The sequence below is a fragment of the Oncorhynchus keta genome, chromosome 2 (assembly GCF_023373465.1).
Source record: "Oncorhynchus keta strain PuntledgeMale-10-30-2019 chromosome 2, Oket_V2, whole genome shotgun sequence".
Lineage (NCBI taxonomy): Eukaryota > Metazoa > Chordata > Actinopteri > Salmoniformes > Salmonidae > Oncorhynchus > Oncorhynchus keta.
The window spans coordinates 57,550,789-57,575,469 of record NC_068422.1 but is presented as its reverse complement, the minus strand read 5'-3'; the positions used below and the strand labels follow the sequence as shown (position 1 = coordinate 57,575,469).

General features: G+C 44.1%; 1 protein-coding gene across 3 annotated transcripts in view; it reads right to left on the bottom strand.

Annotated features, from left to right (window-relative positions):
• The window catches only part of LOC118362181 (serine/threonine-protein kinase BRSK2-like), a 179,414-nt gene that overhangs the window by 83,120 nt on the left and 71,613 nt on the right, over positions 1–24,681 (bottom strand). For all 3 annotated transcript variants that reach the window (XM_052478941.1, XM_052478957.1, XM_052478947.1), the window contains exon 2: positions 4,556–4,650. In XM_052478941.1, the coding sequence (XP_052334901.1) occupies positions 4,556–4,650 (95 nt within the window). The remainder of the gene's footprint in view (positions 1–4,555; positions 4,651–24,681) is intronic.

Below are 24,681 nucleotides of genomic sequence, written 5' to 3'. Positions count from 1 at the left end.
GCCCTGGCGGAGTGTTGCCAGGAAAATAACCTCTCCCTCAACAAAACAAAGAAGCTGATTGTGGACTTCAGGAAGCAGTATGCCCGTATCCACATCAACGGGGCCGCAGTGGAGAAGGTGGAAAGCGTAAACATCACTGACAATCTGAAATGGACCACCCACACAGACAGTGTGGGGAAGAAGGCGCAACCTTCAACCTCAGGAGGCTGAAGAAATTTGGCTTGGCCCCTAAGACCCTCACAAACTTTTACAGATGCACAATTGAGAACATCCTGTAGGGCTGTATCACTGCCTGGTACGGAAACTGTACCACTCGCAACCGCAGGGCTCTCCAGAGGGTGGTGTGGTCTGCCGAACACATTACCGGGAGCACACTGCTTGTCCTCCAGGACACCTACAGCAACCGATGTCAAAGGAAGGCCAAACAGATCATCAAGGAAATCAATCACCCGAGCCACGGCCTGTTCACCCCGCTATCATCCAAAAGGGGAGGTCAGTACAGGTAAATCAAAACTGGGACAGAGAGAAAAACAGCTTCTATCTCACAACCATCAGATTGTTAAATAGCCATCACTAGCTGGCTACCGCCGGGTTACTCAGCCCTACACCTTAGAGGCTGCTGCCCAACATACATAGACATGGAATCACTGGCCACTTTAATAATGGAACAGCAGTCACTTTAATAATGTTTACATACTGCTTTACTCATCTCATATGTAAACTCAGCAAGAAAAGGATAATTAGTAAAAATCCAAATAACTTCACAGAAATTCATTGTAAAGGGTTTAAAACCACTTAAGCCTACCCCTTACTTTTTCGAACATTCTGTTAAAAATCGCGCAACATTTCAGCGTCCTGCTACTCATGCCAGGAATATAGTATATGCATATGATTAGTATGTGTGGATAGAAAACACTCTGACGTTTCTAAAACTGGTTAAATCACGGCTGTGACTATAACATAACGTGTGTTTCATCGAAAAGCGGAAGAAAAACTGATCACCAAAATCTGGAAAATATATCAATGCGCCACTTGCATGTATTGTCTATTGGAAAGCAAATTCCATTGGGGCTGAGATTGCAAGTCCTACAGCTTCCATACGATGTCGCCAGTCTTGTCAATTGCCTGGACTTTGTTTCTTGGTCAAACGAGTAAGAGAGAGCCCATTCCTTCCAGTCTCCGACACATCGCCCCGTGATCAATTTGATAGATTATTAATGTTTACTAATACCTAAAGTTGGATTACAAAAGTATTTCGAAGTGTTTTGTGAAAGTTTATCGTCAACTTTTTTAATTTAAAAAAATGACGTTGCGTTTTAAAATGCTGTTTTTTTCCTGGATCACACACTTCTCATAGATCGATATTTAGGGTATATATGGACCGATTTAATCTGAAAAAAAGACCCAATAGTGATGTTTATGGGACATCTAGGAGTGCCAACAAAGAAGATCGTCAAAGGTAATGAATGTTTTATATTTTATTTCTGCGTTTTGTGTAGCTATGCTAATTATTTTGTTTACGTCCCCTTCAGTTATTTCGGATGTTGCATGCTATCAGATAATAGCTTCTCATGCTTTCGCCAAAAAGCATTTTAAAAATCTGACTTGTTGGCTGGATTCACAACGAGTGTAGCTTTAATTCAGTACCCTGCATGTGTGTTTTAATGAACGTTTGAGTTTTAACGATTGCTATTAGCATTTAGCGTAGCGCATTTGCATTTCCAGATGGCTAGATGAGACGCCTGCGTGTCGGGTGGGCTTAACAGGTTAAACACTGTTTCCCATGCTTGTTCAATGAACCACAAACAATTCATGAACATGCACCCGTGGAACGTCGTTAAAACACTAACAGCTTACAGACGGTAGGCAATTAAGGTAACAGTTATGAAAACTTAGGACACAAAACAGGCCTTTCTAATTGACTCTGAAAAACACCAAAAGAAAGATGCCCAGGGTCCCTGCTCATCTGCGTGAACGTGCCTTAGGCATGCTGCAAGGAGGCATGAGATCTGCAGATGTGGCCAGGGCAATAAATTGCAATGTCCGTACAGTGAGACGCCAAAGACAGCGCTACAGGGAGACAGGATGGACAGCTGATCGTCCTCGCAGTGGCAGACCACGTGTAACAACACCTGCACAGGATCGGTACATCCGAACTTCACACCTGCGGGACAGGTACAGGATGACAACAACTGCCCGAGATACACCAGGAAGGCACAATCCCTCCATCAGTGCTCAGACTGTCCGCAATAGGCTGAGAGAGGCTGGACTGTGGGCTTGTAGGCCTGTTGTAAGGCAGGTCCTCACCAGACATCATCGGAAACAACGTCACCTATGGGCACAAACTCACCGTCGCTGGACCAGACAGGACTGTCAAAAAGTGCTCTTCATTGACGAGCCACGGTTTTGTCTCACCAGGGGTGATGGTCAGATTCACGTTTATCGTCGAAGAGTGTGCGTTACACTGAGGCCTGTACTCTGGAGCGGGATCGATTTGGAGTTGAAGGGTCCGTCATAGTCTGGGGCGGTATGTCACAGCATCATCGGACTGAGCTTGTCGTCATTGCAGGCAATCTCAACGCTGTGCGCTACAGGGAAGACATCCTCCTCCCTCATGTGGTACCCTTCCTGCAGGCTCATCCTGACATGACCCTCCAGCATGACAATGCCACCAGCCATACTGCTCGTTCTGTGCGTGATTTCCTGCAAGACAGGAATGTCAGGGTTCTGCCATGGCCAGCGAAGAGCCCGGATTTCAATCCCATTGAGCACATCTGGGACTTTTTGGATCGGAGGGTGAGTTGTAGGTGCCTTGCTGGAAGAGTGGGGTAACATCTCACAGCAAGAACTGGCAAATCTGGTGCAGTCCATGAGGAGGAGATGCACTGTAGTACTTAATGCAGCTGGTAGAATAATCGACCATTAAGGCAGACAGTGGGAATGGCCCGTCCGACTACGCTCCGACTGGTCCATCCAGTGCCACCGCAACTTCGGCAGCTGCAACTGGGCCGCCGGACGTTGCCACAACGGGTCCGTTTGACGACGCCACTTTAGCGGCCACAACTGCTGGCCTGTCTGGAGCCGTCACAACCGGTCCGTCCGACGCCACTCCACTGGTCCGTCCGACACCGCGGCAGCTTCGGCAGCTGCAACTGGCCTGTCCGACTATGACACAACTTCGGCAGCAGCATTGTGCCCTGATCGACCAGCACTGTGTTCCCGTGATCGTCCTCTAGACCGGTGCCGTTGCGCCGCTAGTGCAGCGCGGGTGGTGGGGTGGGTGGGGTCACTGTCACGGATCCCTCTGGAACTTTCATTTCATTACCCCGAATACGCATTCCTGTGCCTGTCTCCCAAATCTCTTCACGCCAGCGTGTTGTTGAAGCGTTGTTGAATTTTTTTATCACTGTATACAAACACATATCTTACCAATCTCTACTTATTCCACTGCCTTGGTTAGTGCATAGGGCACACATGTATGTGCATAGCGTACTGCACATACTCCTGTGCAGACTGACAAAAGACACACACGGTTAACTTCCCTACTGAGGGGTGACCACGGGAATGAGGCAAAGCAAAGCATGTGCTTGGTCAACAGAAAATCTCCCCGACTACATCCTAGTGGGCCCAATGGAGTCATGCTATTTAGTCCACAGACACGCATACACACCAGCCAGGGTGTTTTTTATTAACAACATTTGTCACCCATGGCTGCCTGTGACCCTTTCTCTGTGCGGAGGACAAAGCAGTGTGATAGAGCCAAGCACCACACTAACCTCCTGCACTGGCACACCATCTATCTCACTCTCAGGATATTGAAGTGTTGGCACTACTGAAGTGTGTGCGTGTGTGCGTGTGTGTGTGTGTGTGTGTGTGTGTGTGTGTGTGTGTGTGTGTGTGTGTGTGTGTGTGTGTGTGTGTGTGTGTGTGTGTGTGTGTGTGTGTGTGCGTGCGTGCGTGCATCTGCGTGTGCATGTGAGAGCACATACAGTATGCTGTATGTATGCGCTGCACCCCATTCAAATTAAATCTGCCCACGATCCAATTACATCCCAATGAGATGCTTCGGTGTGATGTCCTGAGATAGAGAATATGCTGCATCCCATGAAAGGTCATTCATTATACAAGATCAGATTAAGGCCTGCTCCATTTTCCTCACTCCAATGGTTTACTCTACCATAAGGGCTTATAATTGCAGAGAAGCAAAGTCTCGTCTAGCTATTGATGGATAGTGGTCTAATGAGGAAATGCAGAAGTGTTGCCTAACATACTTCGTCATTCATAGGCCCCAAAACTCTCACACACACGCACACTGACACAAAGATAAAGAGCTATGGAAGGTTAGGAAGGCATCTCTATTCATCTGTTTTACATAACAGCACTATCCCTGAAAGACCTCCTGTCATACTGTCAAACCCTGCAGGACAACACTCTACTCTCTCTACTACAGTGACAGGAAGGCCGGGTCATATTACCCTCTTTTTCGAACAATAACAACAACAAAGGCCATATGGCTCTCGAATTGCTCCATCTGGTGTCAAGCCCATGGTCTTACCTTCATGAGGACAGACTCGCTGAGTTTCTCTCTGTTGACGATCTTGATGGCCACTTTCTGACACGTGACACAGTGGATTCCCAGCTTCACCAGGCCTGAAACACACACGTTAGCAAATAGTGTGTCAAACACACACACACGCACAAATATACACAGTGAAGACAGTCAAACACATAATAAACGCACAGACACAGACACACACACACACACACACACACACACACACACACACACACACACACACACACACACACACACACACACACACACACACACACACACACACACACACACACACACACACACACACACACACACACACACACACACACAAAGCAAAGCAAAGAGGGTCCAACGCACAATAGCCGAACGAGTAGGCCTGTCTTGTTCGAACCAGTTATATCAGGTGTTTTTGTGCTGGGCTGAAACAAAACCCTGCAACATCACACATTGACTCCAAGAACAGTTAGCTTTGCCTCGTGTATCGAACAAAGTCCCACTGAAGGGAACCAGAGTAAATGTCAGTGAGTAAGGAGAGTCAGTGAGTGCACTAAAGCCCCGGTCATCTCGCTCGGATAAAGAATACACACACATACAGATGAAAAGAGAGCGCATCGGTCAGCCCACAACTCCATAATAGAAAACATCCCTCAAAGCTCCTCATAAAAACCACTGTATGAAACCCCACAGAGCCACGCGAGGCCAACGTCTCCCATCTCGCCCTTTTGCATCTCAAAGTAAATGTCAACTTCTACATAAACAGCAACATGAAAGAATCAATGCAGAGAAAGCAACAGCTTTATTTTATGACACACACACACACACACACTCACACACAATGGCGACATCTATCTTTTTCAAAGAGCTGAGCCTGGGGATAGGGTGTCACTTTCCTACTAAAAGGTCTGCATCAAAATACCACCCCACACTGCATATGCACCGCTTTTATTTACCTGGCATACATATTTCAGAGAAGTACATATCCTACATTTGACTGGTGATTTCCCCATGGGTTTCCCCAAAGGTGCGAGGAAACTGGGAAACCGGGGCCGTAAACACCAGTGGCTTCGAGCCAAGATGGCAGCCGCAAGGCTCTTTTATGTTAGGCAGTTAGAGCCGGAATGGCATCCTGGGCGACATTCACAATGTGCCATTGATCTTGCTGTCAGCGGAGCTCGGGGACGGCTGCTCGATTGCCTGGCCAACATGGGTTAGAAACCCCGGCAACCACTTTACACCAGGTAATGAATATTTGATATTGATGTAATTGCCTCGAATAGATTGTCCGTGTGTGTGTGCGTGTGCGTGCGTGTGTGCAAGTGACGGCACCAAAAGGCAAACACAGGAGTGTGAGTCATTAGTGAAAGAACAGGAAAATATGGGAAATACGCTGAAAGAAATTAGAGAATGAAAGAGAGATGACGTGCGCTCAGTGAAGCTGGGGGCTTTAAAGAGAGAATGAGAGAGAAAATCTTATTGAATCAGCCAGGCACATATTGTATTGTGACAAGCCAAATATACGGTTGAAGTCAGAAGTTTACATACTTAGCCAAATATATTTAAACTCAGTTTTTCACAATTCCTGACATTTAATCAGAATAAAAATTCCCTGACTGAGCTCAATTAGGATCAACAGAGAGAGATAGCAGAGAGAATGATTTATTTTAGCTTTTATTTCTTTCATCACATTCCCAGTGTGTCAGAAGTTTACATACACTCAATTAGTATTTGGTAGCATTGCCTTTAAATTGTTTAACTTGGGTCAAACGTTTTGGATAGCCTTCCACAAGCTTCTCCCAATAAGATGGGTAAATTTGGTCACATTCCTCCTGACAGAGCTGGTGTAACTGAGTCAGGTTTGTAGGCTTCCTTGCTCGCACACACTTTTTCTGTTCTGTCCACATATTGTCTATAGGATTGAGGTCAGGGCTTCTCTGTATACATCAATGATTTCGCTCTTGCTGCTGGTGATTCTCTGATCCACCTCTACGCAGACGACACCATTCTGTATACCTCTGGCCGTTCTTTGGACTCTGTGTAAACTAACTTCCAGAAGAGCTTCAATGGCATACAACTCTCCTTCCGTGTCCTCCAACTGCTCTTAAATGCAAGTAAATCTAAATGCATGCTATTCAACCGATAGCTCACCGCACCTGCCTGCCCGTCCAGCATCACTACTCTGGACGGTTCTGACTTAGAATATGTGGACAACTACAAATACCTAGGTGTCTGGTTAGACTGTAAACTCTCCTTCCAGACTCACATTAAGCATCTCCAATCCAAAATTAAATCTAGAATTGGCTACCTATTTCGTAACAAAGCATCCTTCACTCATGTTGCCAAACATACCCTCATAAAACTGACCATCCTACCGATCCTCGACTTTGGCGATGTCATTTACAAAATAGACTCCAACACTACTAAATAAATTGGATGCAGTCTATCACAGTGACATCCATTTTGACACCAAAGCCCCATATACCAACCACTACTGCGACCTGTATGCTCTCGTTGGCTGGCCATCGCTTCATACTCGCCGCCAAACCCACTGGCTCCAGGTCATCTACAAGTCTCTGCTAGGTAAAGCCCCGCCTTATCTCAGTTCACTGATCACCATAGCAGCACCCACCCGTAGCACGCGCTCCAGCAGTTATATCTCACTGGTCACCCCCTAAGCCAGTTCTTCCTTTGGCCGTTTTTCCTTCCAGTTCTCTGCTGCCAATGACCTGAACAAACTGCAAAAATCACTGATGCTGGAGACTCATATCTCCCTCACTAGCTTTAAGCACCAGCTGTCAGAGCAGCTCACAGATCACTGCACCTGTACATAGCCCATCTGTAAATAGCCCATCCAACTACCTCATCCCCATACTGTGTGTATTTATTGATCTTGCTCCTTTGCACCCCAGTATCTCTACTTAAACATTCATCATCTGCACATCTTCCATTCCAGTGTTTCATTGTTATATTGTAATTACTTCGCCACCATTGCCTATTTATTGCCTTACCTCCCTTATCCTACATCATTTGCACACACTGTATAGACCTTTTGTACTGTATTGCTGTATGTGTCGAACTGCTTTGCTTTATCTTGGCCAGGTCGCAGTTGTAAATCAGAACTTATTCTCAACTAGCCTACCTGGCTATATAAAGGTGAAATAAATGAAAAATAAATGGCCACTCCAATAACTTGACTTTGTTGTCCTTAAAAGCCACTTTGGCACAACTTTGGAAGTATGCATCTGGAAGACCCATTTGTGACCAAGCTTTCACTTCTTGACTGATGTCTTGAGATGTTGCTTCAATATATCCACCTAATTGTCCTTCCTCATGATGCCATCTATTTTGTGAAGTGCAACAGTCCCTCCTGCAGAAAATCACCCCACAACATGATGCTGCCACCCCGGTGCTTCACGGTTGGGATGGTGTTCTTTGGTTTGCAAGCCTCCCCCTTTTTCCTCCAAACATAACGATGGTCATTATGGCCAAACAGTTCTGTTTTTGTTTCATCAAATCAGAGGACATTTCTCTAAAAAGTATGATCTTTGTCCCCATGTGCAGTTTCAAACCGTAGTCTGGCTTTTTTATGGTGGTTTTGGAGCAGTGGCTTCTTCCTTGCTGAGCGGCCTTTCAGGTTATGTCGATATAGGACTCATTTTAATGTGGATATAGATACCTTTGTACCTGTTTCCTCCAGCATCTTCACAAGGTTCTTTGCTGTTGTTCTGGGATTGATTTTCGGCTTTCGCACCAAAGTACGTTCAGCTCCAGGAGACAGAACGCTTCTCCTTACTGAGCGGTATGACGGCTGCGTGGTCCCATGGTGTTTATACCTGCTTACTATTGTTCATACAGATGAACGTGGTACCTTCAGGCATTTGGAAATTGCTCCCAAGAATGAACCAGACTTGTGGAAGTCTACAAATGTTTTGATTTTCCCATGATGACATGCAAAGAGGCACTGAGTTTGAAGGTAGGCCTTGAAATACATCCACAGGTACACCTCAAATTGAATCAAATGATGTAAAATGCCTATTGGAAGCTTCTAAAGACATGACGTAATTTTCTGGAATTTTCCAAGCTGTTTAAAGGCACAGTCAACTTAATGTATGTAAACTTCTGACCCACTGGAATTGTGAAACAGTGAATTATAAGTCAAATAATCTGACTGTAAACAATTGTTGGAAAAATGACTTGTGTCATGCACAAAGTAGATGTCCTAACTGACTTGCCAAAACTCTAGTTTGTTAACAAGAAATTTATGGAGTGGTTGAAAAACAAGTTTTAATGACTCCAACCGAAGTGTATGTAAACTTCCGACTTCAGCTGTATACAACAGTATATACTACTGATAATTGGATCCAAATTAAAGTAGAATGTGTGAAGCATATGGATAGACAGTAAAATGATCAACAGTCTTTTAATCCACCTCTGTTGTAACATCTGAGGTGAGGAGAAATCATCTTTGGTTGTTGGCAGGATGAGAAGATGAGAGTGAGGGGAAGATAAGAGGGGGATGAGGAAATATATTGTGCACAGTACTGAAAATGACTTAGTTTACAGTTTACACTGAGCTGTATTTCAGTGAGAGTATGAGCTACTAAGTCAACTCCCCAGATACTAAGCAAAGACTAGACTAAGACTAGAACACACACACAAAAACATAATACACATGCACACACACACACACACACACACACACACACACACACACACACACACACACACACACACACACACACACACACACACACACACACACACACACACACACACACACACACACACACACACACACACACACACACACACACACACACACACGTCTGACCAACATAAATGAATCAGCAGCGCATCCCTATTGATTTCTCCTCCCTCTATCCTTCCCTCTGACTCTCCATCCCTCCCCCATCCCTCCTTGGCCTGTTAAGATCAATACAATACAAAGCCCCTCCAGGACGATGTCATCAAAACTCTCAATGATGTCCAATCAGCCAAACCCTAACGCTGGCCAGTCCCAGAGCTGGGTATAGAACCTGGCTTTGTATTCAATAACTGATTCATCTTCTAGATTTATCTCACTGCTTTATCTTCAAAACAAGACTAAACCCACATACATGTGGTGTGGGATACATGTAAACAGGTGAAAGGTGAGGAGGCCCATCCATGCTACATGTCCAGCGTGTTAATTAGGCTACTGTTGACATGGCAAAGTATGTTAGGTGTTCAATAGTTCCTGTGGGACAGGGTGTCTGGTTGCTGGGGTTCTGTAAGCGTATTGCGTTCTGTACACATGCAGACACATGCACGCACACACACGTACAGCGGTACAAATGTTTACACATGCATGTAAAGTGTGTTCGGGAAGGCATTCAGACCCCTTGACTGTTTTCAAATGTTTGCTGCATTACAGCCTTACTCTAAAATCGATTAAATAGCTTTTTTTCCTCATCAATCTATACAAAATACCCCATGATGACAAAGCAACAACAGGTTTTAAGACAATTTTGCAAATGTATTAAAAATAGTAAACTGAAATATCACATTTAGTATTCAGACCCTTTACTCAGTACGTTGTTGAAGCACCGTTGGCAGCGATTACAGCCTTGAGTCTTCTTGGGTATGACGCTACAAGCTTGGTACACCTGTATTTAGGGAGTTTCTCCCATTCTTCTCTGCAGGTCCTCTCAAGCTCTATCAGGTTTGATGGGGAGTGTCGATACACAGCTATTTTTATTTTTATATCTGGGCACTGGCTGGGACACTCAAGAACATTCAGAGACTTGTCCCAAAGCCATTCCTGAGTTGTCTTGACTGTGTGCTTAGGGTCGTTGTCCTGTTGGAAGGTGAACAGTCGCCCTAGTCTGTGGTCCTGAGTACTCTGGAGCAGGTTTTCATCAAGGCTCTCTCTGTACTTTGCTCCATTCATCTTTCCCCCGATCCTGAACAGTCTCCCAGTCCCTGCCACTAAGAAACATCCCCACAGCATGATGCTGCAACCACCATGCTTCACCGTAGGAATGGTGCCTCCAGACATGACGATTGGCATTCAGACCTAAGAGTTCAATCTTGGTTTCATCAGACCAGAGAATATTGTTTCTCATGGTCTGACAGTGCTTTAGGGTTACCTTTATTTAACTCGGCCAGTCAGTTCAGAACAAATTCTTATTTTCAATGATGGCCTAGGAACAGTGGGTTAACTGCATATTCAGGGGCAGAACGACAGAATTTTACCTTGGGGATTCAGCTTGGGGATTCGAACTTGCAACCTTTCGGTTACGAGTCCAACGCTCTAACCACTAGGCTACCTGCCACTTAGAGTTTGCCAAGTGCCTTTTGGCAAACTCCAAGTGGGCTGTCATGTGCCTTTTAAAGAGGAGTGGCTTCTGTCTAGCCACTCTACCATAAAAGCCTGATTGGTGGAGTGCTACAGAGATGGTTGTCCTTCTGTAAGGTTCTCCTATCTCCACAGAGGAACTCTGGAGCTCTGTCAGAGTGACCTTTGGGTTCTTGGTCACCTCCCTGACCAAGGCCCTTCTCCCCCGATTGCTCAGTTTGGCCCTGCGGACAGCTCTAGGAAGAGTCTCAGTGGTTGCAAACCATTTAATAATGATGGAGGCCACTGTGTTCTTGGGGACCATCAATGCTGCAGAAATGTTTTGGTTCCATTCCCCAGATCTGTGCCTCGGCACAATCCTGTCTTGGAACTCTACTGACAATTCCTTTGACCTCATGGCTTGGTTTTTGCTCTGACATGCACTGTGAACTGTGGGATCTTATATAGACATGTGTGTGCCTTTCCAAATCATGTCCAATCAAGTGAATTTAGCACAGATGGACTCCAATCAAGTTTCAGAAACATCTTAAGGATGATCAATGGAAACAGGATGCCCCTGAGCCCAATTTCGAATCCCATAGCAAAGGGTCTGAATAGTTTTGTAAATAGGGTATTTCTGCTTTTATTTTTAACTTCTTTGAGATAGCTCTTTTAATTTTTGGATAAAAAACGTTCCCGTTGTAAACAAGATATTTTGTCACGAAAAGATGCTCGACTATGCATGTAATTGACAGCTTTGGAAAGAAGAAACTCTGACGTTTCCAAAACTGCAAACATATTATCTGTGAGTGCCCCAGAACTAATGCTACAGGCGAAACCAAGATGAAGTTTCATACAGGAAATGCCCCAGATTCTGAAGGAGCTGTGTTCCAATGTCTCCTTATATGGCTGTGAATGCGCCAGGAATGAGCCTACACTTTCTGTCGTTTCCCCAAGGTGTCTGCAGCATTGTGACGTATTTGTAGGCATATCATTGGAAGATTGACCATAAGAGACTACATTTACCAAGTGTCCGCCCGGTGTCCTGTGTCAAAATTATTGCGTAATCTCTCGGTCCATGCGCGTTCCATTTCTTCAGAAGAGAAAGTCAACTGCCACGAAGGATTTATCATCGATAGATATGTGAAAAACACCTTGAGGATTGATTCTAAACACCGTTTGCCATGTTTCTGTCGATATTATGGAGTTAATTTGGAAACAAGTTTGCGTTTTAATGACTTAATTTTCTTTTTTTTTCTTACCCAATCGTGACGAAGAAAACGGAGCGATTTGTCAACACAAATCATCTTTTTGTAAAAACTGAACATTTGCTATCTAACTGAGAGCCTCCTCATTGAAAACATCTAAAGTTCTTCAAAGGTAAATTATTTTATTTGAATGGTTTTGTGGTTTTTGTGAAAATGTTGCATGCTGAATGCCAGGCATTCAGGCAATGCCTGGCATTCCAGGCTAGCATGCTAGCATGCCAGGCAATGCCAGGCATGCTAGCCTATCAATACTGTTACACAAATGCTTGTTTATCTATGGTTAAAAAGCATATTTTGAAAATCTGAGATGACAGTGTTGTTAACAAAAGGCTAAGCTTGAGAGCAAATAGATTTATTTAATTTCATTTGCGATTTTCATGAATAGTTAACGTTGTGTTATGCTAATGAGCTTGCGGATAGATTTACACAATCCTGGATACAGGTTTTTTTCGTAGCTAAACGTGACGCAGAAAACGGAGCGATTTGTCCTCAACAAATAATCTTTCAGGAAAAACTGAACATTTACTATCTAACTGAGAGTCTCCTCATTGAAAACATCCGAAGTTCTTCAAAGGTAAATTATTTTATTTGAATGCTTTTCTGGTTTTTGTGAAAATGTTGCCTGCTGAATGCTAACGCTAAATGCTACGCTAAATGCTAAGCTAGCTATCAATACTGTTACACAAATGCTTGTTTTGGTTGAGAAGCATATTTTTGAAAATCTGAGATGACAGTGTTGTTAACAAAAGGCTAAGCTTGAGAGCTAGCATATTAATTTCATTTCAGTTGCGACTTTCATGAATAGTTAACGTTGCGTTATGGTAATGGGCTTGAGGCTGTAGTCACGATCCTGGATCCGGGATGGCTCGACGCAAGAAGTTAACACATTTGCAAAAAAAATCTTAAAAACCTGTTTTTGCTTTTTCACTATGGGGTATTTTGTGTCGATTGATGAGAGAATGTTTTTTTGAATCCACTTTAGAATATGGCTGTAACGTAACAAAATGTGGGAAAAAAATCAAGGGGTCTGAATACTTTCCAAATGCACTGTGTACACACACTGTAGGAACGCAAACTTGTAAACCCATAGAAACATACTCACGTAGACACACGTACACCCGTACACATGTAGACATGCACTACTATATACATACATACATACACTGTAGACACTCACACACAAACACACACATACATGTCACTACCTGGAGTGATGATGGTCTACTGATCAATGGTGAGAGGTCATCTGTCAGGGAGGTCAAAAGGTGGGGTATGATCTGGTCATGACCTGTCACCTGACCTTTAACACTAACACATCTACATAACCAGCATGACCCATCTGACAAATCTCATTACCAACTCAAACCAGGGGTTGGAACCGGTTCAGGGAGAAGAACTGAAAACCGGAAAATTAGAACATTTTTAGAGGAACAGAATCAGAACCAGGAACTAAAGTGATCTATACTGTTCTGGAAGAAAACCGTTATTTTATAAGCATGGGAACCAGTAAATAATGTTCCTTTACGTTCCGGACATTTTTTAAGTCCCACAAACAACACAACAGAACCCTCATTTCTGTCACTCAGAAATGTATTCCAATGTCTGCCTGCCAGCTGAAAATCTTTGCCAGTGTGTGTGCATGTAGGCTACCTGCCCCATGTAGGCTACCTGTGTGTGTGTGTGTGTGTGTGTGTAGGCTGCTGTAGCCTACTGACTTCACAAGCATGATTCAGAAATTAGGGAGAGAATTCTAATAAGAGAACGCTGGTTAATTAATTGAGGATACTAGACATTTCACATCTCACGTTGGATTTATTAACTACAAAAAGGTAAGATTCATTTTTAATTTTGGTGCAGCTCTGCACACACAAGCTTGTTAGCTAGCTAGTTCTGGTCCAACATTAAGCCTCTGAGCTATGAAATTCAAAAACATTCAAAGTTTCTCCATAGAAGCCGCTCCTCTGTAGATAAAACTCTGTGAGCCTAGCTAATTCAGATAATGCATGTCATAACAAGATGCCCAGCACTTCAAGTGAAACCTCCTCCTCCACCTTCTCTAGCTCTCTCCCCAACCGCAAAATGTCTCAAGTATCTCGCACCCTACACTTGTCTGTCCATCGCACATGTAAAGAACTATAGCTTGCCCGTCCATAGCAATCTGCTCTATCCGCACTGATTGGTGAAGTCATTTAATGTCGAGCTACAGTGCCTTCGGAAAGTATTCAGACCCCTTGACTTTTTCCACATTTTGTTCACTTGCTTGACACACTTTGTATGCTTGACATACCTTTGTTTGGTTGTAGTGTGTAATAGTATTCGGATTTCTCTTGATTGTGTCCAGTTGTCTTGTCATTCTTCAGCGTTGTTGCTCCACAACAGCTGTGCGTGCAGGTGCCTTATTTCGCAGAGGAAGGAAGCTCCCGTCTCACTTTGTTCACGGTGCCGGCCAGACTTGTTTTCTTTGCAGGCAAATTGTTCGCCAATGACAGTGATGTGAAGAAATTGTCTATGGTGACATTGCTCCCCTTGCCAACATAAGATTCCACAAGCCTCATCACCACATTCTCCAACACTAGCACCTGCTGCGTGATGTGGCTATTTTCCCAGAGATTGAAAGCCATTCAGCATGTACAATTATCAGTGCTCACTCTGTGTTGCCTACTCCAAGTGGGTCATAGTAAACGTATAAGACTGTTTTGAGTCGGTGAACTGAAATATATAGGGTAAATATTCTGTACCTGAACAAGGCAGAAAACCCACTGTTCCTAGGCCGTCATTGAAAAATAGAATTTGTTCTTTTAACTGACTTGCCTAGTTAAATAAAGGTAAAATAAATAAAATACCATTTTAAAATTAGGCCTATAATTAGAATGGATCAATAAAATTGAATGACCCACCCTGTTCTTCATTTACAATTGGTGATCACATAACTACGCGTCTTTCGCTTCCCCTCGTTCCTCAACTCACTCATTCTCCCCATCATACTTTGCTTAATTAATTGTACCTGTTGTTATACGTGTGAAATTTGTTTTGGTATAGTTTAGGTTCAGTTTCGAGTCAATTGTCAGGGGGGTTATCAACTGGGCACTGCACTTTCAACTGTCGGAAGAAAGAGTGAAGCAGGCCCTTCTGTTGGGAGAAAGAGCGGAGCAGGCCCTTCTGTTGGGAGAAAGAGCGGAGCAGGCCCTTCTGTTGGGAGAAAGAGCGGAGCAGGCCCTTCTGTTGGGAGAAAGAGCGGAGCAGGCCCTTCTGTTGGGAGAAAGAGCGGAGCAGGCCCTTCTGTTGGGAGAAAGAGCGGAGCAGGCCCTTCTGTTGGGAGAAAGAGCGGAGCAGGCCCTTCTGTTGGGAGAAAGAGCGGAGCAGTCCCTTCTGTTGGGAGAAGGAGCGGAGCAGTCCCTTCTGTTGGGAGAAGTAGCGGAGCAGTCCCTTCTTTTGGGAGAAAGAGCGGAGCAGTCCCTTCTGTTGGGAGAAAGAGCGGAGCAGGCCCTTCTGTTGGGAGAAAGAGAGGAGCAGGCCCTTCTGTTGGGAGAAGGAGCGGAGCAGGCCCTTCCATTGGGAGAAAGAGCGGAGCAGGCCCTTCTGTTGGGAGAAAGAGCGGAGCAGGCCCTTCTGTTGGGAGAAGGAGCGGAGCAGTCCCTTCTGTTGGGAGAAGGAGCGGAGCAGGCCCTTCTGTTGAGAGAAAGAGCGGAGCAGGCCCTTCTGTTGGGAGAAGGAGCGGAGCAGTCCCTTCTGTTGGGAGAAGGAGCGGAGCAGTCCCTTCTGTTGGGAGAAGGAGCGGAGCAGGCCCTTCTGTTGAGAGAAAGAGCGGAGCAGGCCCTTCTGTTGGGAGAAGGAGCATAGTAGGCCCTTCTGTTGGGAGAAGGAGCGGAGCAGGCCCTTCTGTTGGGAGAAGGGGGGGCAACGAGGGAAAACCATTCAAACTCCAGTTCTGTTTGTGATATTAAGATCCTAACAATGGCAGTGTGTTATATAGACTTTATTTAGGAAAAGTCCAGGACAGAAGGGGGCATGAGTTAAAATAATGGCAGAGCAATATAAACAAAACAATTATGATCAGTCAAGATGACTGCTTTAGCGGTTCTAGTGTTAAAAAGGCAACACGATATAAACCAGTTTGAGCGTGTTCAGAACTTTACTTTGCAGGTCAGAACAGTTGAACGGAACCCCAAAAAACTATGGTTCTGTTCAGAACTTAATGATTGGAAAATAACTTTGGTTCCAACCCCAGACTCAAACTGACACTGAAACACATTCATGGGTTCAATTGTATGTTTCATATCAAATCACACAAATCACTGCCTGTGAACTAAACTCAGGACGACAGTTTTTATTTTATAATTTAAAAAAACTTAGCACATATATTTTCTCATATCCACTAACAAAGTCAGACAATGAAGATATGACTTTGACTATATTAAGGCATTCATAGCGAGTTTAAAGTTCAAAGCAATCGTATGCAGTTACAGTGAGTCAACGGAGTATTAACTAGAGCTATCATAACTCTAGAGACATCAGTTCTAACGACACAATGCCATGAGTCATCTCTTTACAGACTCTGCTGTATTTTAGCAAAAGGGATTATTTTCAATCACGTATTGTTGTTGGAAGCCTATGGCCTAGAGGTGCAGTTAGCCACCCACACACACTCACAAACTCTGTAGTACATACTCGGTAGTGGAGTCCACAGTCGAGGAGCTACTCTTCTGCACCACTTCAAGCTGCTATTTCTAAACAGCAGTCGACAGAGTGCCAAGCCCAGTAATGTGCAGCCGCACGGAAAACGCCTTTGTGCCTCCTCCAGAACTTGGGTTGATGATTTACATCAACGCAGTTTGGGAGCTTTCTCATTGACTTTGACTCAATTTTAGGAGAAATAAGGCTAGTTCTAACAAGCACGCAAACATGTGATTAAATATTTCAGACGTCAGGAGGATAGGACGTCATGACAACTGAGTGTGTGTGTGTGTTCATGTGCATACATGCGTGTGTGCGTGCATGTGTCTCTGAGTGTGTGTGTGTTTGTTTGTGTGTGTGTGTGTGTGTGTGTGTGTGTGTGCGTGCGTGTGTCTCTGAGTGTGTGTGTGTGTGTGTGTGTGTGTGTGTGTGTGTGTGTGTGTGTGTGTGTGTGTGTGTGTGTGTGTGTGTGTGTGTGTGTGTGTGTGTGTGTGTGTGTGTGTGTGTGTGCGTGCATGTGTCTCTGAGTGTGTGTGTGTGTGTGTGTGTGTGTGTGTGTGTGTGTGTGTGTGTGTGTGTGTGTGTGTGTGTGTGTGTGTGTGTGTGTGTGTGTGTGTGTGTGTGTGTGTGTGTGTGTGTGTGTGTTGTGATGGAGCGTCCTCCAGAAGCGAAGCATCTGTATCTGTCACAGGCTGATTGATGACTCCTCTGAATCTCTGAAATATGCATTAGTCTTGCCACAGATTGAAACTGTATATTGGCCTATTTACATCCCATTATACAGACAAGGTGTTACACAAACACAAACACACATGGTGGAGGCATACTTAGGCATGTATAAACTTCTCTTTTCACCACCCAGGTCCAATGTAACCTACATCTCTTTGTAACTGACAGTTAGACTTACAGGTTATGTCGTTGTCTTTTGTTTGAATTGTTTATGTGTCCGCTGTGCAGGGGAAATGATAATACAAGCGGAACTACGTAGCTAATACTGTTGTAACGGGGATCCTTATTGTAGCAACACAGGCAATCCTGCGCTGCGTTAGCTAAGTTTTCATGTCATCGGGTGTAGTTCATAAAGGTTGAAGAGTGTATGTTAGGATGAAGTGTGAATTCATGCCAGGAATAATAAGTGTGAAGTTTGATTTCCTCCCTTCTGTAATAAGCAGCCAATTAGGTATTTTTTCCTTTATTCATGTGTTTAATCTGAACCCGTTATAACGCCGGTTAAACTGTTATGTATGTAAGCACTTCAGAGTTATACCAAGCTAATAAGTCACTAGTAAAATAAGGTTGTAAGAGTGTGCTTAACTGTATTTTTCATTTACTTTATAGTTCTCACGGAAGGTGATAATTCTGACTAAAACTACAGAATAAAGCCGCCAGTTAAAATCAAGGAACGGTTGTGCTCGTGGTTACTGAAGGGAGCTACACTCTTGACTTTTTCCTCATTTTGTTGTGTTACAAAGCGGGTTTAAAATGTATTTAATTGTAATTTTTTACTCTGTAATACTCTGTAATGTCAAAGTGGTAGAAAAATTATAATATTTGTCAAACCCCTGAGTCAATACATGTTAGAATCACCTTTGGCAGCGATTATAGTTGTCTTTCTGGGTAAGTCTCTCAGAGCTTTGCATACACACTTAATGTGTTGTGAAATCTGTTGTGAATATATTATAATGTTTTTAAAAATGCCTTCATTTTGCTGGAACCCTGGAAGAGCAGCATCTTGGCAGCAGCTAATGGGGATCCATAATAAATCCAAAAACAAATACACCTGCATTGTCCAATATTTGCCTTTCTTTACCCATCTACAAATAGGTGCCCTTCTTTGTGAGGCATTGGAAAACCTCCCTGATCTTTATGGTTGATTCTGTGTATGAAATTCACTACTCGAATGAGGGAGGGTACAGATAATTGTATGTGTGGGGTACAGAGATGAGGTAGTCATTCAAAAATCATGTTAAACACTATTATCTTACACAGAGGGAGTCCATGCAACTTATTATGTGACTTGTTATGTGACACCATAACAAAGGGGTTGAATACTTATTGAGTCAAGACATTTCAGCTTTTTATTTTAAATTAATTAGTTAAAATTTCAAAAAACATTATTCTATTTTGACATTATGAGGTATTGTGTGTAGGCCAGTGACAGAAAATCCCAATGAAATCCACTTTAAATTCAGGCTGTAACACAACAAAATGTGGAAAAAGTAAAGGGGAGTGAATACTTTCTGAATGCACTGTATATGAAAGGGACCCTGTGAGGTTCTACATTAAGACCAGTATTACAAGGTTTCTAGGGTGTCTTTATGCATATGCTATAATCACTGACAAATACCTCTGGGTATTCCAGCACTGTTTTGGCACTCCTGGTCTGCTGTATGCTAATGACCATGGAAGAGGATTTCTATTAGCTCCTATAGTGCCTTTCTGTACAAACATCCACATACACACGTGCCGAGCACACACACACTGGAGAGAGAGAAACAAACACAGACAGACAGACAGACAGACAGACAGACAGACAGACAGACAGACAGACAGACAGACAGACAGACAGACAGACAGACAGACAGACAGACAGACAGACAGACAGAGAGAGAGAGAGAGAGAGAGAAAGAGAGAGAGACCAAAAGAGAGACCAAGAGAGAGACCAAGAGAGACCAAAATGGCACCGACAGAGCTGGTCGCCTCGCTTCGAGTTCTTAGGAATATGCAGTATTTTATGTTTTTATGTATTATTTCTTACATTGTTACCCCAGGAAATCTTAAGTGTTATTGTATACAGCTGGGAAAAACAATTGTATATAAGAGCAACGTCAACTTACCAACATTACGACCAGGAATATGACTTTCCCGAAGCGGATCTGTTCGGACCACCACCCAGGACAATATATCTAATCTCAGTAACCGACCCAAAACAACAGTGCCGCAGAAGGGGCAGACGGAGCGGCCTCCTGGTCAGGCTCCATAGACATGCACATCGCTCACAGCTCCCGAGTATACTACTCACCAATTTCCAGTCTCTTGACAACAAGGTAGACAAAATTCGAGCAGGGGTTGCCTTCCAGAGAGACATCAGAGATTGTAACATTCTCCGTTTCAAAAAAACATGGCTCTCGGGATATGTTGTCGGAATCATTTCAGCCACCGGGCTTCTCCATGCATCGTGCAGACAGAGATAAACACCTCTCTAAGGAAAAGGAAGGGCAGAGGTGATGCCTTATGATTAACGACTCATGGTGCAATCATAACAACATACAGGAACTCAAGTCCTTCTGCTCACCCGACCTACAACCCCTTACAATCAAATGCCAGCCATTTCACCTACCAAGATTATTCTTGTCAGTTATAGTCACAGCTGTGTACGTTCCCCCTCAAGCAAACACCAATACGGCCCTCAAGGAACTTCACTGGGCTCTGGGTAAACTGGAAGCCACATATCCGGAGGCAGCATTTGTTGTAGCTGGGGATTTTAACAAAGCAAATTTGAAAACAATGCATACAAAGCCCTCCCCAACCCTCTCTTCAGCAAATCCGACTATGACACCATCTTGCTTGTACTGTCTAATACGCGGACTGGAATATGTTCCGGTCAGGCTCAGAGAGCAACATCGACCTATACGCTGACTCGTTGAATGAGTTTATAAAGAAGTGCATTGGAGATGTTGTACCCACTGTGACTATTAAAACCTACCCTAACCAGAAACCGTGGATGGATGGTGGCATTCGCGCAACACTGAAAGAGCAATCCACCGCATTTAACCATGGAAAGAAGTCTGTAAATATGGCTGAATATAATCAGTGTAGTTATTCCCTCCATAAGGCAATCAAAGAAACAGGGACAAGGTGGAGTCGCAATTCTATGGCTCAGACACAAGACGTATGTGGCAGGATCTACAGGAAATCACGGACTACGTCACGCACACCGGCATCACGCTTTCAGACAAACTAAACACCTTCTTTGCCCACTTTGAGGATAATACAGTGCTAACAAGGACTGCCTCCCCCCTCTCCTTCTCCGTGGCCGAAGTGAGAAAGACATTTAAACATGTTAACCCTCGCAAGGCTGCCGGCCCAGACGGCATCCCAAGCCGCATCCTCAGGTGGCTGGTGTGTTTCCGGACATATTCAATCGCTCCCTATCCCAGTCTGTTGTCTCCAAATGCTTCATGATGGCCACCATTCTTCCTGTACCCAAGAAGGAAAATATAACTGAACTAAATGACTACCACTCACTTTTGTCATCATGAAGTGATTTGAGAGGCTAGTCAAGGATCATATCACCTCCACCTTACTGGCCACCCTAGACCCACTTCTATTTGCATACCGCCCCAACAGGTCCACAGTTGACACGATCGCCATCGCACTGCACACTGCCCTATCCCATCTGGACAAAATTAATACCTATGTAAGAATGCTGTTCATTGACTACAGCTCAGCATTCAACACCATAGTACCCTCCAAGCTCATCATTAACCTGGAGGCCCTTTGTCTCAACCCCGCCCTGTGCAATTGGGTCCTAGACTTTCTGATGGGCTACCTCCAGGTGACGAAGGTAAGATATAACGTCTCCACTTCGCTGACCCTCAACACTGGGGCCCCACAAGGTTGGGTGCTCAGCCCTCTCCTGTACTCCCTGTTCACCCAAAACTGCGTGGCCATGCACGCCTCCAACTCAATAATCAAGTTTGCAGACAACACAACAGCAGTGGGCTTGATCACCAACAACAACGAGACAGCCTACAGGGAGGAGGTGAGGGAACTCGGAGTGTGGCGTCAGGAAAACAACCTCTCACTCAATGTCAACAAAACCAAAGGAGATGATCGTGGACTTCAGGAAACAGCAGAGGGAGCACCCCCTATCCATATTGAAGGGACAGCAGTGGAGAAGGTGGAAAGTCTCAAGTTCCTTGGCGTACACATCAGAGACAAACTGAAATGGTCCACCCACACAGAGTGTGGTGAAGAAGGTGCAATAGCGCCTCATCAACCTCAGGAGGCTGAAGAAATTTGGCGTGTCACCTAAAACCCTCACAAACGTTTACACCAGAAGGCGAGGTCAGTACAGGTGCATCATAGCTGGGACGAGAGATTGAAAAACAGCTTCTATCTCAAGGCCATCAGACTGCTAAACAGCAATCACTAACTCAGGGAGGCTGCTGCCTACTTTGAGACCCAATCACTGGACACTTTAGTAAATGGATCACTCGTCACTTTAAACAATGCCTCTTTAATCATGCTTACAAATCTCACATTACTCAAATCACATGTACAGTTGAAGTCAGAAGTTTACATACACCTTAGCCAAATACATTTAAACTGAGTTGTTTTTCACAATTCCTGACATTTAATCCTAGTAAAAATGCCCTGCCTTAGGTCAGTTCTGATCACCACTTTATTTTAAGAATGTGAAATGTCAGAATAATAGTATAAAGAATGATTTACTTCAGCTTTTATTTCGTTCATCAAATTCCCAGTGGGTCAGAAGTTTACATACACTCAATTAGTATTTGTTAGCATTGTCTTTAAATTGTTTAACCTGGGTAATACGTTTCGGGTAGCCTTCCACAAGCTTCCCACAATAAGTTGGGTGAATTTTGACCCATTCCTCCTGACAGAGCTGGTGTAACTGAGTCAGATTTGTAGGATTCCTTGCTCGCACACCCATTTCCAGTTCTGCCCACAAATCTTCTATGGGATTGAGGTCAGGGCTTTGTGATGACCACTCCAATACCTTGACATTGTTGTCCTTAAGCCATTTTGACACAACTTTGGAAGTATGCTTGGTGTCATTGTCCATTTGGAAGACCCATTTGTGAACAAGCTTTAACTTCCTGACTGATGTCTTGAGAGGTTGCTTCAATATATCCACATAATTTTCCTACCTCATGACGCCATCTATTTTGTGAAGTGCACCAGTCCCTCCTGCAGTAAAGCACCTCCACAACATGATGCTGCCACCCCATGCTTCATGGTTGAGATGGTGTTCTTCGTCTTGCAAGCTTCCCCCTTTTTCCTCCAAACATAACGATGGTCATTATGGCCAAACAATTCTATTTTGTTTCATCAGACCAGAGGCCATTTCTCCAAAAAGTACGATCTTTGTCCCCATGTGCAGTTGCAAACCGTAGTCTGGCTTTTTTATGGCGGTTTTGGAGCAGTGGCTTCTTCCTTGCTGAGCGGCCTTTCAGGTTATGTCGATATAGGACTCGTTTTACTGTGGACATAGATACTTCTGTACCTGTTTCCTCCAGCATCTTCACAGGGTCCTTTGCTGTTGTTCATCTCTAGGAGACAGAACGCTTCTCCTTCCTGAGCTGTATGACGTGGTGTTTATACCTGCGTACTATTGTTCGCACAGATGAACGTGGTACCTTCAGGCATTTGGAAATTGCTCCCAAGAATGAACCAGACTTGTGGAGGTCTACAATTTTTTTCTGAGGTCTTGGTTGATTTCTTTTGATTTTCCCATGATGTCAAGCAAAGAGGCACTGAGTTTGAAGTTAGGCCTTGAAATTCATCCACAGGTACACCTCCAATTGACTCAAATGATGTCAATTAGCCAATCAGAAGCTTCTAACTCCATGACATCCTTTTCTGGAATTTTCCAAGCTGTTTAAAGGCACAGTCAACTTAGTGTATTTAAACTTCTGACCTAGTGGAATTGTGATACAGTGAATTATAAGTGAAATAATCTGTCTGTAAACAATTGTTGGAAAAATTACTTGTGTCATGCACGAAGTAGATGTCCTAACTGACTTGCCGGTGACTCCTCCCTAAGTGTATGTAAACTTCTGACTTCAACTGTCTTTACAGTTTTTTTATACCATCTATTGCACCTTGCCTATGCCGATGCCGCTCGGCCACCGTTCATCAATATACTTATATGTACATATTCTCATTCACCCCTTTAGATTGGTGTGTATTAGGTAGTTGTTGGGGAATTGTTAGATTACTTGTTAGATATTACTGCACTGTCAGAACTAGAAGCACAAGCATTAACATCGGCTAACCATGTGTATGTGAGAGAGAGAGAGAGAGAGAGAGAGAGAGAGAGAGAGAGAGAGAGAGAGAGAGAGAGAGAGAGAGAGAGAGAGAGAGAGAGAGAGAGAGAGAGAGAGAGAGAGAGAGAGAGAGAGAGAGAGAGAGAGAGAGAGAGAGAGAGAGAGAGAGAGAGAGAGAGAGAGAGAGAGAGAGAGAGAGAGAGCGCAAGTACTGCTAAGGCTGTGTGTCTTGGGGCTTTCAAATGATGGAGTCAATGGCAGTGACATAAAGGGACTATTAAGACACCCACACACTCTCACACACATACACACACGTTTACTCACACAGATGTTGGAGACACAACAAGACAGTAGTGTTTCAATATTCTCCCACACAAACAAACTTCACTCTGTCCTCCAGGGACTCTCATCTACATATGGACACACACACACACACACACACACACACACACACACACACACACACACACACACACACACACACACACACACACACACACACACACACACACACACACACACACACACACACACACACACACACACACACACACACACACACTCTGTCAGCACAGTCCAGCTGATGAGCTGACTGCCATCTTTAGAACTGAGACGTTTGAAACACACACATATTGGACACGTTTGAACAGAAAAGCACATACACACACACAGACTGACGCACATCTTATTATGCACGTATTGTACACACAACAACCACCTACTTTTACACCGCAGAGACCTCACAGCTCTACTCCATGCTACATATTAATGCCATATACTCATTTAAATCAAAAGGATAACGACAGCTACACTTGTTGCAATTCTGAAAAGGCACAATGTACCTTCACTCAT